The following is a 16,709-nucleotide window of genomic DNA, read 5'->3' on the forward strand; positions in this document are numbered from 1 at the left end:
GTCAGCCTCCAGCTTTGCTAGCTCCTGGTGCTCACTGCTGGCCTCTGCGTGTCTGGCTGGAGTCCCACCTGCTCCTCCTGGGAGGGTGTTTTGGGGAACCCTGTGCCTCTTTCCATCCTGGTGGCTCAGTTCAAGGCTCCCAGGACCACTTGAACTGCTCAGTGGCTGAGTCACTCCGAGGTGGAGCCTTGATGACAGAGGTGCCGGGCACCCTGACGGGCCCTCTGGGCCAGTCTCCCTCCAGTGAGCACGGAAGTCCACAGCCCGCTCAAGTCAGGCAGGCTGGTGCCCCCTCGTTCCCCGGGGTTCCCATCCGCAGTCACAGCAGTCTGCTGGGATTTCCCGGGACTAGAGGAGCACCCTCAGGCCAAGATCACTATGTACAACAGCGACAGTCCCTGGCTGTCCTTCATCCCCGGGTCTCTCTGTGTTGGGTCTGGTGGAGCATCGGCTCCTTACACGTTGGTGACCTCCAGGCCATTGTAGCCCTCCAGACGGCACTGCTCGGGCCTGCCCTGGGAGTCATCGTCTCCGCAATCTTCGTTTTGAAGAGAGCCATAGTCATCGTGGAAATCGGGGTCTTTGCTGCTGAAGCCCCTTCCTATCTTTCCCAGGGGCAGCTGAGAAGAGAGGAATGAGAACAAAGGACAGGAAGAAGAGAAAAAGAGAATTGAATGTTCTTGGATCTGGGAAATGTGGGGTCTCCAATTTCAATTGCTGTGTGACCTTACCTAACCACTCTGTGCTCCTCCTATTAGTAATAATACTCCACTCCTCAGGGAGACTGAGAGGACTTTTGTGAGTTAACCTTAGGAGAGAGCTTTGTGTTCCCAGCTGGAAGGAACCCGTTTGTTACTGAGGGTGAGGGCAAATATAGTCTTTCTGATTATCTACCGAAGTCTCTCACCTTCCTCTTCAGCAGGAGGAGGGGGGTGGAGAATGAGTGTGGGCGTGAGGTCTGACTGCATTCCCAGGTCCAGAAGAAGAAATATTCCAGCATTGCCTGGTGTGGCAGAAAGAGTGTGGGTTTTGGAGACTCACAAACTGGGGTTTGGATCCCTGCTCTGCCATTTCCCAGCTGTGTGACCTTGGACAAGTCACCTGTCCCCTCTGAGCCTCAGTTTTCCTAGCTACAAGATGGGTCTAATAATTCCTTTCTCCCAGAGTTGTTGCAAAGAGTAGAACTCCATCTGGGAAGCACACAGCACGGTGCTGGGAGACAGTGGCTATAATTATCAGACACGGTGGCCCCTCAGTAAACAGTTCTCTCTTAGGGTAGTCACAGCAGTGCTTTGTGATGATTTATTGATTGGACCGCCTTTCTTTCTGGACCAGTGTGTTTCTCAACCTTTCTTTCAATACTGCCCCCCCTTAAAAGAAGACTTTTTCGACATTTTTTCCTTAATCACACTCCCACTATGAAATTTTCATGCCACAGGTATACTGTGCACTGTTTATGTGCCATGTGTATAGCTGTGCTTTATAAATAAAACGAGTAAGGTTTTTTGTGCCCTCCCTGAGCCGAACCCATTTTGACCCCTTCGGGGTGACAGCACCCCCAGTGGGAATGCACAGTCTAGACTGAGAGCATCTTAATGGTGAGGGTGGTCATTTATTCATGTTTATCTCCCACACTCGGGACGTGCCTGGGATGCCCTTAGTACCCGAAACTGTCCGCTGAATAAATGGAAGAATTTTGGATTATCCGCTTCTGTCGTCTGTGTCTATACACCTCCGTTTAGGAATCTGTGTCTCCCTGAGTCCACACGATCAGACCCTACTACACATGTTCTTATGCACCAGAGGCTCACCCGCTGCTCTTGGTCAAAATCTAAGTCAGTGGCCCTTAGAGTTTAGGGTGTGCTGGAACCCTCTGGGCAGCCTTGCAGCATGCGGGGTTCCCCCTGCCCCCGAGGCCCTTGAGTCAGGAGGCCCCAGGTGGGTCCCAGAAGCTGTATGTTAAGCATCCAGCCAGGTGAGTCTGATGCAGGCAGGTGAGACCTGCACTTCGAGATACAGTGACAAAGACCCCACAAGGCTGAGTGTGTCTTAACCGTCATGCAGGTCCCTTGAGGGTGGGTTCCAGGGCCTCTCTCCCAGCTGCACCTGTGACCTGGCCCATCGGCCCCCCTCCAGACGACACAAAGACCTTTCTTTCCCAGGCTGGGGGACCCCCAGGTAAACACATGGAGCGACCTACCCGGCCAGTCTTGTACTTGATCCCACCGCTGTTCTCCTCCTTCCCTGCCCGGGTGATGCTGGAGGCCCTCCCCGGGGGCGTTCCGAATCGCTCAGCCTCCCGGATGCCTGTGGAGCTGAGGAGAGACCCAGGGCAAGTCAGCAGGGCTGCGGCAGCCGGGGGTGTGTGTCAGCTACTGCCACCCAGAGACACAGACACTCACTCACTCCAGGAACAGTGACCGCAACTGCGGTGTACTGAGTATCTCCTACGCGCCACCACTGTGCTAAGCACTTTACAAACACAATCCTCACAGCACACCTAGAGGCCAGGCTGCCATCTCTTGCTGCCGATGAGGACAGGGGGCACAGAGAGGTCAAGCGACCTGCCCGGGATCACACAGCTTGAAGCGGCACAGCCAAGATCTGAGCCCCGGTCTCAGAGACCCCAAAGTCTCTCTTAAGCCCCCAGTGTCCTGCAAACCCTGTCAGGAGAGGGGAGACTTGATGGGAGAAGCCCCCCATGTCAGCTCATTAGGTGTGACTGGAGAATCATCAAGAAAGTTTCCCCCACTGTGCATTGGGAATCTGGGTCCCCCACTGACTTGTTACCCCCATTGCTCCCTTCCTTGTACAAAAGCATCAAAGGCTTCTGTTAGAATTGGACTTGGCAAACTACAGCCTGTGGGCCGAATGCAGCTAGCTGACTGATTTTGTAAATAAAGTTTTATTGGAACCCAGTCCCTTGGTTTGCACGTTGTCTATGGCTGCTTTCTTACTACTTGGACACAGACCACCTGGCTCTCGAGTGCTAACATCTTCACTATCTGACCTTGTATGGAAGAAGTTGGCCAGCCCCTGTGTTAGAATCTTAGTGCTGGTGCGTATGGAGTATGGAGTTGGGGCGAGAAACTGGTTCAGAGCCAGGACTTCCGAACTTCGTCCTCCCACCTGCCTTCCTTCTCTTTTAGAACTTGGGCAAACCAGTGTGTCTCTTGGACTCCCGTCTTTCTCTGCCTGCAGGGTTGGCCCCAGCATGGGCAGAGCCTTCTGTACCTTCCCTGTCAACCTCAGCAATCCCAAGACGCTGGTGTCCAGCATCGTCCTTGGAACTTCAGTGGCGCTGAAATCCTGGCTCGACTCTGCACTGGCTGCGTGACCTCGAGCGTGTCCCTTCATTTCTCGAAAGCTGGGTTTCTCTATCTGCCAGGTGGGGATCGTATTAGAGCCAAATTCATGAAGTGATCGCGAGGGTTAGTTAAAGTGTGCTTTGGAGCTTAGCTGGAATCCAGTAAGTGGCTATAATGATAATGAGTCATATTAACAGTAAAAACTTATTACAGAGGAACTGGCTCTGGCTGACGGGCGGTCAGGAGCTGTGAGCCTCGGCTCAGGCCACCATGGAGGTGGACTCATGAAGAGAAATGAACCTTCTAATAGCTTTTAAGCTGCCTTCGAGAAGCTCTGCTTCTTTTGGGGCAAGTTCTGCAGAGGAAGTTCAAGGGAGGGGAGGGTGCTGGGCAGGGGACCGCACTGGCTGCTGGGCGGCAGGTGAAGGTGAGTTCTCAGGTCCCCCGGTGCCAGGGCAACCTCGTCACAGGGAGGCTCTTGCTCTGCGGTGGGTCAGGAACTGAGGTCTTCATTGATGACCTCCCTCTCTCCTCCATCTGGGGATGGAATGCCCTGGGTCTAGTGGGGAAGCTGTCCTAAGTGCAGAAGCCATGATGCAGCCAGCTGTGTTTGCCGTCTTGTGGGAAGTGCATGACACCCCCCTGAGTCATGGAACATCAGCTGTCTGATGAACTCGGGAGAACTCCAGAGCCCCTTCTTTGGTTTTTCACTGAAAAAGAGATGGAAGTCCAGAGGGGATGTGTGTCTCATCCGAGGATACACAAGATACACAGTGGCAGGGATAGAACTTGAACTTGGTTCTCTAGAAGCAAGATCTAGGCCATGTTTTTCCCACCTTGGGGGTCAGCGTAGGACCCAGAGGAGGAGACAGAATGTGGAGTGGGGTTAATATCAACATTTCTCTTATAAGGTCATTGGAGGATTGAATGAGAGGACACATATAAAATGCTGAGTAGGGGCTGGCATAGCATGAGCAGTTGCTGTGATCGACACTGGGGCTGAGGGGTACAGACCTGGCTTCAGTCCCTGCTCAACCATCCCCTAGCTGTGCCCTCATGTGAGCTGATTCCCTTGCTGGGCCTCCGTTTCCTCATCTGTACGATAGAGCCCAGTATGCAGTTCTGGTCTTAACAAACCAACCCCTGAGCAGAAAGTGGCTGCCTTTGTGGTGTAGACAGAGGAGCACAGGGCAGCTCCTGCCACCACTGTGCCAAAACACCTTCCCTTCTAGCTTTTTCCTCCGTGGCTAAAACCGTACCGTTCCTCCTGCGGATTAAAAGTCACGAAAATGCAAATAGGCCGAGCGCAAGGTTACGGTCTTACGGAGACTTGAAATGGCTAATTGAATATTTCTACTTCCTTTGTCAGACCCTGAGGGAGTGGAATGCTGGAAGGATAAGTTTTAATGAGGGAAGTTTCTGGAAGATAGGGCATCTCTGTTGACTCATTTCCTGAGTCAATGTACAGGGTGTCCGGGCACTAAAAAGGCATCGTGTGCAGGAAGGAAGGTGGCGGGGTGGGAATCAGCCTCTGTCAGCGGGGCTGGCCTGAGGGCTGAGTCTCACCCAATTAAATGAAGGTTTACGAGGCCGTGAGGTGCAAGATGCTTTGGTGGAGCTGAGTGAAGTGGGGGAGGACAGAGTATTAATTGGCCGCCTACTGTGTTCCAGGCATGATGCCAGGTCCTTCCCCTGAGTCAGCTCCTTGAACCCTCCCGAAGCCCTGGGGAAGAGGAGTGATTGTCTGCGTTTCAAGATGAGGGAACCGAGGCTCCAGTTTCTTGCTAAAACCACAGATGATGGAAGAGGAGCCAGAATTCAGCCCCCAAAGGCCCTGCTGTGCCCCCTCCTTACATAGGACCGCGATTCCATGGACTACACCGCCCCAGGGCCTGGTCTCTGGGCTCACAGCTCAGTGATCCTTCGGGGGTGGGGTGAGGCAGAATATTATGAAACATCACCTTCTTGTGGGTGCCTGAAAATCTCAATGTGCCCCTTCCCCCACCTGGCTCAGGTGACCTGCCAGGGGGCCCAGGAATACTCCCCCTTGTCTGCTGCCTGGATCTCTCAGACCTGGGTAGCCTGCCAGCCAAGGAGGTAGAGCTGTGACAAGGCCTCTTATTCTGTGTGCTCGAGGGTTGAGTCTATTTGAGTTCATAATGGAATTGCTCTTCCCTGCTGAAATGCTAATGAGAACACTGGAGCAAAGTGACAGAAAGGGGAGCCCCATGGAACCAACTCAAGAGGAAACTGCTTCACTGAGATGCTCCAGCGTTCCTGTGAGGTCAGGGGACATGAACTGTTAGTTATCGTGGGCGTCTCTGGGTCAGGCTCCACGTTCACTTTGTCTCACTGTTTATACTTCGGGTTGGAGGCTCAAAGGTCCCCTGGGAGGGGCCTAGGGAGATAAGACCACTGCTCGACACAGTTCCCCTGTTGTTCTGGCCACTCTTTCTGCCCTTTAGGGAAGCAGCAAAGCACGATGCTTTGAATCCCAGCTCCTCAGCTTACAAGCTTATGGCCCCAGGCAAGATATGCAGCCTTGCTGTACCTCAGTTTTCTCATCTGTGAAATGGGGCTCATGCACCCACCTGTAGAAGGTGGCAACAACGTGCTAGGTTCTGAGCCTGGCCCGTGGCAGAGCTTAGCAAATGGTTATGGTAGCTTGATAACCCCACCTTATAACTGTGTCTGGAGGGGGAAGGAGGAGGGAAAGGAGGGAGATGCCGGCTGACTCTTGCATCCTTGGAAACAAAAAGGGGCACTTTGGGGCCATGCGTCACAAGGCCACAGGATGGGGAGGAGTATTTACAAGAGAGATGCAATGTTTGCCTGATGCTTCTGAGGCCTAAAGGGGACTCTTCTCAGGCCTAACATTCAGAGAGAATCTAAATGAACTACAGGCTGAATCCGCCTTGTGCCTGACCCTCTGTTAGTGACAGGATACATCGTCCTTCAGGCAGGTGCTGGAGATGGTCACACATTTTCATTAAGGCTTTTTTTTTTTGGCTCCTGTGATGCTTTGGAACGGCTTGGCCACTCCCTGCATCCTTTTGGTCCACGGATTTATTTCTCTGGATCTTTAACGCACGGTCCTATGACAGAGTTGGTGCTAGACCGGGGTTTACAGGGAGAAGCAAGAAGTCAGTGTGTGTCAAAGCAGACATCACAAGATGATGTCAGAAAGTGCCCCGCCTCAGTCCCTTTGGTCATATGGTTGTCATGGCAATGAGAGGAGGCTGGAGAACATGATGTCATATTGGAACCTATAAACTCTTGGTAAATGTGCCTTTCCTAGAGTTGGGCTGCGTACTGATGTTCCCTGACTTCCTGGTCACGGGCCATTAATACATGGGGACTATAATCTCCCAAGATGCTCTGAGCTGACTGCCCCCCTGTGACTACAGGCATCACATCTACCGGGTGACGTGGGATCACAGATGTGATCAGGGGTCACGTCTCCTGGAGAGTGGAACCAGGTGCTCATCAGCCCCCACCTCCAAGCTTCCTGGTGTGGTGGAGGGTCACAGGAGTCCCTGCTGGTAGATTCCAGCACTGCCACGAACTCCCATCTAGTCTTGAGCAGGTCACAGCACCTCTCTGAAGCCTGTCACCTTATCCGTAAAAGGAGGCAACGATTCCTTCTCACTCAGCTTCCTTCACAGGGAGGAGGAGAAAATGAAACAAGGGATGTGACAGCACTTTGCTGACGATGACATATGATATCAGTGTGAAGGGCTGCTGTTATGACCATCACTCTGTTTCACCCGGCCTGGGATTCAGTCCCAGGGTTGGCTTCTCAAGTCTATTTCGATGGTTCGGGATGTTTCCTCAAACTGGAATCTCTCCACCCGATCTAAGCATTCTGGGAGGACTCACCCCAAAAGACCTGCCCTGCCCTTTCTCTTTCTGGAAAGCTGAAATCAGCAACAGAGAAGGAAAAGGAGCGAGAAGGCAGTAGACAGGATGAGATACCTAGACCACTGCAGAGCTGTCCTGGGCAAAGCCCGAAGATCTTGGTTAATATAAACCCATCAGACCTTCCCAAGCATCTCACCACCTGCCTGGGGATCACTGTCTCCCTGGCGTTTGGCTTAGCTGGGGACTCTTGTACCAACAGCAGTGGGCTGTAAAATTCCTTAGAAACTCATGGAGTTCTGTCTTTCCCCAGCTAACTGAAAGTCTGATCCCCTGGCCCATGGCAGGGTCTCAGCAACGGGCCGCGAGGTTCCAAAATCCCACATCCCACGTGGAGACCTTGATTCATAAGCTATGACCAACATGTGGAAAAAAACAGCATCAAGGGAAAAGGTCCGAACAGGGAGACGGGTCTGGGGTCTGGTACTGGCATTGCCTCTTGGTTCCCTGGCTGAGCAGCCTCAGAGGTAAAATGAGGAGGCTGGACTGAGTCCATTTCCTTCTTCCTTGTCCTGACATCAGGAGGACTGCTTTCATCTGGTTCCTGAAGGAGTCTCTGACCTCCCAACGACCTAAGAACCCACGCTATTTGTGCCCCGTTGAAACATCCCTAGTGCTCACCCACTAATCCTAGACAGTCGTCAACATACCTCCCACCTCATGGGGGGTCAAGGGTTTAATCAGTCACACAAATGTTATTCACGCTGGCTAATGTTTAGCTAGAGCTGCCCCTCCAGGGCTCGGAAGATCTTAAGACTGTTACAGATCACATGGCTCCAGAAGGGAGGTAAAGGAAGGTGGAAAATTCTGAGAAGAAAAGCCTTTTTCCTGCACCTGTTGATTCATGGCTCATGGAATAGGGTTCTTGTCAAAACCACCTCAGCTTGCATAAAATGCATGAAAATGTAGATTCCCGGGCTCTGCCAGCAAATTCTGGTCCTGTAGGTCTGAGCTGGGGATGAGGTATCTGCATGTTACAAGAGCACCGATGATTCTGCTGCAGGGTCTATGAGAACTGCTTGGGTATCAGCCTGCCAACGGGGGAGGGCAGTCCAGGGCACCTGGACCCTGCGACAGATGCACAATTTTCTCCCACCTGCATAACATGGGGTGTGGCTCAGCTGTTCCCTGAGGCCCCATATAGTTTGGGGGTTGAGCACTCAGGCCTGACGCAGAGAGCCTCAGGTTCAAATCTGGCATCTGTTAACAAAATGAGCTGACCGTTAGCTAGACTGACCAAGAGTTAAAAAGGGCAATGACTCAAATTAGTAAAACTAGGAATGAAAGAGGGGATAAATCTACATAAATAAGAGGGATTACAAGGAAATGATTATATGATCAATTGTATGCTAACAAAATAGCTAACTTAGATGAAATGGACAAATTCTTAGAAAGATATAAACTATACACACTACTATACATAAAATAGATGACCAACAAGGACCTACTGTATAGCACAGGGAACTATACTCAATATTTTATAATAATCTATAAGGGAAAAGAATCTGAAAAAGAATGAACATATAGATATAGATATAGATATACACACACACATATATATGTGTATATATGTATAGAAATGAATTGCTGTGGTGTACACCTGAAACTAACTCGATATTGTAAATCAGCTATACTGCAATTCAAAAATTTTTTTAAAAAGTAAGAACCTAAAAAAAGATATAAACTACTGAAACTGACTCAAGAAGAAACAGAAAATCTAAATAGACCTACAATGAGTAAAGAGTTTGGATTAGTAATAATAATAACAATAATAATAAACTTCCCACAAAGAAAAACCCAGGACCAGATGGCTTCACTGGTGAATTCTACCAAATGTTTAAAGAATAATGAACAGCAATCCTTCACAAACTCTTCCCAAAAACAGAAGATGAGGGAAAACTTCCCAACTCATTCTATGAGACCAGTTTTACTCTGATACCAAAACCAGACAAAAATATCACAAGAAAAGAAAACTACAGACCAATATCCCTTGTAAATACTGATGCAAAAATTCCTCAACAAAATACTAGCAAACCTAATCCAGCAACATATAAAAAGATTATACACCACGACCAACTGGGATTTATCCTAGGAATGCAAGGTTGGTTCAACCTCTGAAAATCAATTGCATAATATATCACATTAATAGAATAAAGGACAAATCCGGGCTCTGCCATTTACTAGCTGTTTGACCTTAGGCATGTACTTTGGCTCCTTCAAACAATTTTCTCCATCTATAAAGGAGGGACAGTGAAACATTTCTTAGCATCGTCATGTGGATAGAATTAGTGCCCATGGCATGTGCTCAATAAATGGTCATCTAACCCTAACCACAATCATTGTAAAAGGAGAGAGTGCCTTGGGAGTTCATCTGTTCACGTGTTTATTCTCTGGCCACTTTTCAGATGAGGAGCCTGGGGTAGGTGGGCCGACATGGTCTGCTCACCTAGATGGTAAAAACCACTAAGACGCCCATCCCTGTCTCCAAACCTTCGTCCCCATAGTCAGCCCTGCCTGGAACAGCCATCTCAACCTCTTAGGCCAGTGCGAATCCTCCCCAGCTCAAACCCCACCCTCCCATGGCCTTCCTCATACACGCTGGTCACTCTCCCTTCTCTAAATGCCCGTTTCAACCACGCACTTTATTCAAAACCTGACTGCTCCTCTATCTCTTTCTACTCTATGACGTTCAGGCCAAAGCACTGCACTTCTCTGAGCCTCAGTTTCTGGATCTGCCAAAGGAGACCGCTGTGTTGCAAAGGAACAGGTGGCATCCAGGAAGGAGGGGCCGGGATCATCCGCTTCCAAAAGCTGCGAGCTGCAGCCAGCAGCCCACACTCACTTGGCCGGGTGGAAGATGGCACTCATCTCCTCCGCCAGGTGCCTCCGGAGAATGTGCTTCCCGCTGGGGATGCCCAGGGCCGTGGCCATGGCCTCAGCGTTGAACGTGGGTTCCAGCACCAGCACGGCTCCGTGGACACCACTGTTGGTCAGGTTGTCTGCATACTCCTGAGGGCAAGACATGAGGCCGGTGAGCCACCCTGCTGGCCTGAGGGGTCTCCACCTCCACTGGGGATGTGGCCCCAACAGCAAGGGCTTGACCTCCGGGGACCAGTTCATTTAATACTGAGAGGGAACCCCACCCCACTCTTTTAGGGCCATGAGAGCAGCGACTGGACTATTTTGTCAGTGACATACTCAGACCAAGGCAGGCAGCCCACAAATGCTTGTTGAGGGAGAAGATGGGTGTGGATTCAATCCCACCCTGGCTTCAGAGAGCGAGAATGGCTCAGCATTCCCTCCCCCCCCCCATGAGATCGGGGTGCTGCTGGGGGGATGGCAGGAGCCATCCTCTTGACTGACAGGAGGCAGGTTATTCTTGCCAGCCTGGGCGACGATGCCTCAGCCCATGCAAAAATGGAGACTGATTTGCACACACACAGACATGCATGGGATTTGCCCAAGAGTCACCCCCAGCCCCGCCATCTCCCCTCACCTTCAGGTCAATATCTCGCACCCACTTGAGCACCCGCTGGTTGGTCCAGACCACGGGGTCTATGTTCTGCGTCTCGCAGCGAGCCCGGCGCTCCTGGAGGGCCTGTTGGGGTGGGGAGGGTGGGTCAGCCGGGGGGATGAGGCTCCACGGTGCTGGCAGGGACCTCAGCATGCTGATGTGAGGCTCCTGGCCAGGCCATCCACGGCTGCTCTGGCCACGTCGATCCTTTCATTCTGGAAAATGGGGAGAAGCCCACTTCCGGGGTGAAGGAGCCTGGAGGCAGAGCCGCCTGCAACTGGAGGCTGGGGCTGCCTGGGACCCACGGCGGCTGCCTGGACGTGCATCCCAGCCCCCTGCTCACCTGACTTGGAGCAGGTGCTCGATGCGTGTTTGTGGAGGGACGTCCCCAGATGAGGCCACCCATTTCCACACTTTACCGCCATGATCGGCCCACTCGTCACCTCCTGTACCAGACTGGGGCTCCTGGGGGCAGGGCCTGTGTCCTCATCACTTCCTGTGCCCAGGGCTCTGCGTTGGGTGTTTGAGAAGGCCGTGAAGACCCCTCTTCTGTCCCTCTCCTCCCACCCCTGAATTGCTTGTGCTCTGACGGTGCTCTAAGAAAAGTAAGCCCTCTGCACTCAGCCCCACAGACCCCAGCAGCCTGGGGCCCCTCCCTCAGGGGACTATTTGGGGAGAGGTGCCGGTAGGCCTCGGAGGAGCTGAAGTAGATGCCCTGGGCTCTCTGGCTTGGCAGCACTCAGAAGAGGGGGCACTCAGAGTCCAAACTCTATATGCCCTACAGTCCGCCAGCTACCTGTCTGCACTCCCGTTCACCCTCCCACCTCAAACCCAGCATGGGAACCACACAGGACTCTCAGATCTTCTGCTGCCACAGATCTGTCCTCTGGGCCTTAGTCTAGGCTGTTTCCTCTCTGGGCTGCTTTCCCCCTCATACCTTCTATTGACTGATCCCTGAAATTCCTCCTCCAGGTCTCACTTTAGGTGTCACTACCTCTGGGAGGGCTTCTCTGATCCCTCTGGAAGCTTCTCCTTTGGGTTTTCAGAAAACCCTGGGCTTCTCTCATTGGGACAACCTTCCACGATATTGTGACCACAAGCTTCTTCGTGGTTTCCCCTGATAAGCAGTGAGTTCTTGGAGGATGAGTGTTTCCCGTTTCCCCTGAATTGAGCACAGAGTCTGGCCCATCCCCAATAAGCAACTGTTTAAAGGAGGGAGGGAGAGAGGAAGGGATGGATGGGTGCATGGACGAATGGACAGGTAGAAGGATGGATGGACAGATAGACAGATGGGTGGGCAGATGAACAGGTGGTTGGATGGACAGACATCCATCCATGTCTGTCTCCGCATGGATGCGGAGAGGAAAGCGGGGCTGTGGAAGGTGCCCCCCCGCCCGGCTTCTCACCTCTCTGCTGAAGTTCACTTGGTACAGCAGCTCGATTCCCAGGAGGATGCTGATCTGGTGGAACTTCTTGGACACATTCAGGTGCTTCTCCAGGTCCCGCTTCATCAGGGAGTTCAGCATCCGCCCATCGACCAGGTGGTTTTGGAAGGCCTGGGAGTACTGGGACAGGCCGATGTCATTCAGCCAGGCCTTGGCCACCCAGTGATGGTCCAGGTCAGCGGCTTTGGACAGGCTGGTGGGGAGAGACACAGCCGGAGAGAGGGATGGGTGGGGAAAGGTGGCAGAAACAGAGGGACAGGGAGAAATGGGGCAGAGATGAGCAGAGATGAAGAATGAGAAGCAAAACAATGGCGGGGAGGGGACACAGACATAGAAATGAACAGGGATGGAGTGGAGAGACAGAGAGGAAGAAAGACAGAGGGCAGAGGTGGGGAGAGGTGGATGGAGGGGAGAGAGGAGGAGACAGGGAGAGACACAGGGAGAGGGGGACAGAGACATAGGAGAGAGACACAGACACAGAGGAGACAGAGAGAAATAGACAGAGAGAGAGGCAGACAGACACAGAGACAGAGACAGAGGGAGAGACAGAGACAGAGGGAGAGACAGAAACAGAGAGCAAGCCCCAGAGAACAAAAAAGGGATCAGCAGACAGGCAGAAGGAACAAAAGAAGAGACCACGTTCAGACACACTGAGAGTGGAAAGGGACATTGACAGAGCCGCAGGGAAGAATGCAGCAGTAGGCAGCACCTCTGGGGACCCCGGCGCCCCCCTCCACCCAGAGTCACACAGCAACACGTCTTGGAATCAGAAATAAACCCTACGTTTTGCGTATTCCAAGTCCTCTCTCCTCACCGCCGTATCTCAGATTTTCTGTATCCCACCCAGAACTTCACCCAGTGCCACGCGCATGCGCACGTAGTAGGCGCACAACGAATACATCTCAAAAGGATAAAAGTGTGGTCCTCTCAGATGTCATTCCCCTTCTAGCCACAGGGTGGCAGCCTCGCAGAATGAATGAGGATGGCGTCTCCCACCTGCGGAGGAACTTTGAGAAACGACCGGACGGAGGGGATGCCGGGTAGGGAGCTGCTTTGCTGAAGTGGGAGCCTCAGGGGATCGACCAAAAAGGGATCCTGATGCGAAAGAGAAAAAATGGGCTTACGGAGTGACGCCGCCCTCCTCCCCAGGCCTGGGATCTGGGCCGGCAGAGGGAGCACCCCTCACCCACTCCCCAGCTGGGGTGGGATGGAGGCTGTGAGTAGAGCACCCTACCGGCCAAGCTGGAGACCTGGGTGGGGTTTTCAACCTCATCTGACTCCGCTTCCTCCTTTCTACTCTCCACCGCTCACTCTACGCACCGTCGTCTCCCCTCGGACTTCGTCTTCTAACTGGTCTCCCTGCCTCTGGGGCCCCTCCAGGCCTTTCCCTAGGATGGAGATAGCGGATCGCGCCCCTCCCCTCCTGCTGGTGTCCTCGATGGCTCCTAGTTTCCTTCCTCCGCTCCAAAGATGTGTATTGAGCAGCTACTTAGCTCCGTGCTGGGTAGATGCGGCCTTACAATGGGCACATCTCCCATTCACCCTTCCCTTCACCACCCCTACACTCTCCCGTCTGGGGCTGACCTCCATTTCCAGGGCTCTGGATCACATCTGTTAACAGGGACTTGCAAGTTCACATCTCGCCTCACTCGCCTCTTCTGAGCCCCGGATCCTAACCAGCTGCCCTCTTGACTTCTCCTCCTGGCACGGGCATCTCAAATTTAACAGGCTCCAAATGAAATGCCGGTCCTCTCTCCCATCTCCCCATCCTCACTTGCCCCGCCTCTCCCCTCCCTCACTCTGTCCATCTATCAATCACTCTGGTCAGTGTGTCCGTCCCCTTGTTTCGTTTTCTGGGGTCAAGCCATGGCCACCTCTGGCATAGATTTCTGCAGCTGCCTCCTGACTGCCCCCCCCCACCCCTTGCCCCTTCTAATCCACTTTCCCCGTGGCTGCCAGATGGCAGCTTTTAAATACATCCATCAGATCATGTCACTCTTCTACTTAAAAGCCCCTCTTAGAGGAATCTTCAGCGCACATTACTAAGTGAAAGAAGCCAATCTGAAAAGGCTACATCCTGTATGATTTCAACTATATGACATTCTGGAAAAGGCAAAACTACGGAGACAGCAAAAAGACCAGTGCTTTCCAGGGTTTGGAGGAGAGGGAGGGGTGAAAAGGTAGAGCACAGAGGATTTTTAGGGCGGTGAAACTATTCAGTACGGTACTGTAATGATGGACGCACTCCATTATATGTTTGTCCGAATCCATAGAACGTACAGCACCAAGAGTGAACCCTAATGTAAACTATGGACTCTGGGTAACAATGATGTGTCACTGTAGGTTCAGCTGAAACAGACATTCCATCTGGAGGGCGATGTTGATAATGGGAGGCAATGCACCTGTGAGGGCAGGCGGTTTACGGGACATCTCTGTAGCTTCCCCTCAGTTTTGCTGTGAAACTAAAACTGCTCTAAAAAATAAAGTCTTTAAAAATGAGGGAGGAAACAGAGACTTTTTTAAACAAGCAAAATTGAAAGAATTCATCATCAGAGGAAAGAACTACAAGAAACGTCAAAGGAATTTCTTCGAGAGGAAAGAAAATAATAACCACATGGAAATTTGGACTACACAAAAGAATAAAGAGAACTCCTAAAACTCAACAAAACAGACAAACAACCCGATTCAGAAATGGGCAAAGGACTTGAATAAACATTTCTCCAAAGAAGACATAAGAATGGCTAATAGGCATAGCACAGGGAGATCAGCTCGGTGCTTTGTGTCCGCCTGGAGGGGTGGGATAGGGAGGGTGGGATAGGGAGGGTGGGAGGGAGGGAGACGCAAGAGGGAAGAGATATGGGAACATATGTACATGTATAACTGATTCACTTTGTTATAAAGCAGAAACTAACACACCATTGTAAAGCAATTATACCCCAATAAAGATGTTAAAAAAATAAATTTAAAAAAAATAAAAAAAAAAGAATGGCTAATAGGCCCATGAAAAGATGCTCAATATCACTAATCGTGAGGGAAATGCAAATCAAAACTGTGATAAAATACCACTCCATGCCCATTAGGATGGCTACTATCAAAAACCCAGAAAACAAGTGTCGGCAAGGAGGTGGAGAAATTGGAACCCTTGTGCACTGTTGGTGAGGATGTACAATGGTATATAGTTGCTGTGGAAAACAGTAGGACTGTTCCTCAGAAGATGAAAAATAGAATGATCGTATGATGTGGCAATTCCACTTCTGAATATATATCCCGAAGTATTGAAATCAGGGTCTTGAAGAGATATTTGTACATCCAGGTTCATTGCAGCAATAGGCACAAGAGCTAAAATGTAGAAACAACCCAAGTGTCCACTGATGGATGAACAGATAAGCAAAAGGGGCCACATACATAAAAGGGAATGTTTTTCAGCCTTAAAAAGGAAATTCTCTCATATGCTACAACATGGATGAATCTTGAGGACATTATGCTAAGTGAAATAAGCCAGTCACAAAAAGACAAATACTCTGTGATTCCACTTATGTGAGGAACTTAGGGGTAGTCAGATTCCTAGAGAAAGTAGAATGGTGGATGCAGGTATCCTGGGGGGAGGGGAGAATGGAGAGTTAGCGTTAATGGGTACAGTTTCAGTTTTACAAGATGAAAAGAGTGATTGGGAGGGGGCTTCCCTGGTGGCGCAGTGGTTGAGAGTCCGCCTGCTGATGCAGGGGCACGGGTTCATGCCGCGGTCCGGGAAGTTCCCACATGCCGCAGAACGACTAGGCCCGTGAGCCATGGCCGCTGAGCCTGCGCGTCCCGCAATGGGAGAGGCCACAACAGCGAGAGGCCCGCGTACCGCAAAGGAAAAAAAAAAAAAAAAGATAATGGCCAGTTTAAAAGAAAAATAATAACCATGTATTATGGAGGATATATATATATATGTATATATAGAGACATAATACAAAGGAAGGAGGAAAAAGCATGTTACACTACACACAAAGTTGTATAATATTATTTGAAGATCGTGTTAAGCTTTCTGTGTGCTGTAAACTATAGAGCAATCATTAAAAATATCACAAAAAAGTATAGCTCATAAGCCAGGAGTGGGAACACTCAATAAAAAGCCAGTAAAAGAGGGAAAAAAGAACAGAGCAGATTTGAATAAAATAAAACAAGGAAACTCTCCTGTGGCGCCCCTTTCCAGGGATAAAATCTGAAATCGGAAGTCCTCGGGGTGACCTCACAGGTCCGGGCTCCCCCTCCCACCGGGCTTGGGCTGGAAGCACTTCCGGGATGCCCTGAGGTTTTTGCTCTTCGGGTGGTGGGGGTCCCTGCCTCGCCCGGCACCCATTTCCTTCCAGCCCTGCCCAGGCTCTCCCCTCCCCTCTCCTCCCCTCCCTGTCCAGGTGTCAGCTCCCACCTCGCAGAGGCTGCCTCTGACTGTGCTGTCTGAACTTGCCCCCTGAACGGCTGCTCTGCCTCTAACAATTCCCTTCACAGCACCCATCACACATGGAACTTAACAAATGA

The 16,709-nt window shown here is 51.3% G+C and overlaps 1 protein-coding gene across 1 annotated transcript in view; it reads right to left on the minus strand.

The window, feature by feature from the left end:
* Positions 1-455: 455 nt before the first annotated feature.
* The window catches only part of KAZN (kazrin, periplakin interacting protein), a gene marked incomplete at both ends in the record, with an annotated part of 461,871 nt that continues 445,617 nt past the window's right edge, over positions 456-16,709 (minus strand). The window contains 5 exons of the mRNA XM_082672291.1: positions 456-620; positions 2,201-2,315; positions 10,069-10,235; positions 10,723-10,824; positions 12,147-12,378. Of these exons, the coding sequence (XP_082528417.1) occupies positions 456-620; positions 2,201-2,315; positions 10,069-10,235; positions 10,723-10,824; positions 12,147-12,378 (781 nt within the window). The remainder of the gene's footprint in view (positions 621-2,200; positions 2,316-10,068; positions 10,236-10,722; positions 10,825-12,146; positions 12,379-16,709) is intronic.

Source organism: Grampus griseus (assembly GCF_964374135.1).
Source record: "Grampus griseus genome assembly, chromosome: 1".
NCBI lineage: Eukaryota > Metazoa > Chordata > Mammalia > Artiodactyla > Delphinidae > Grampus > Grampus griseus.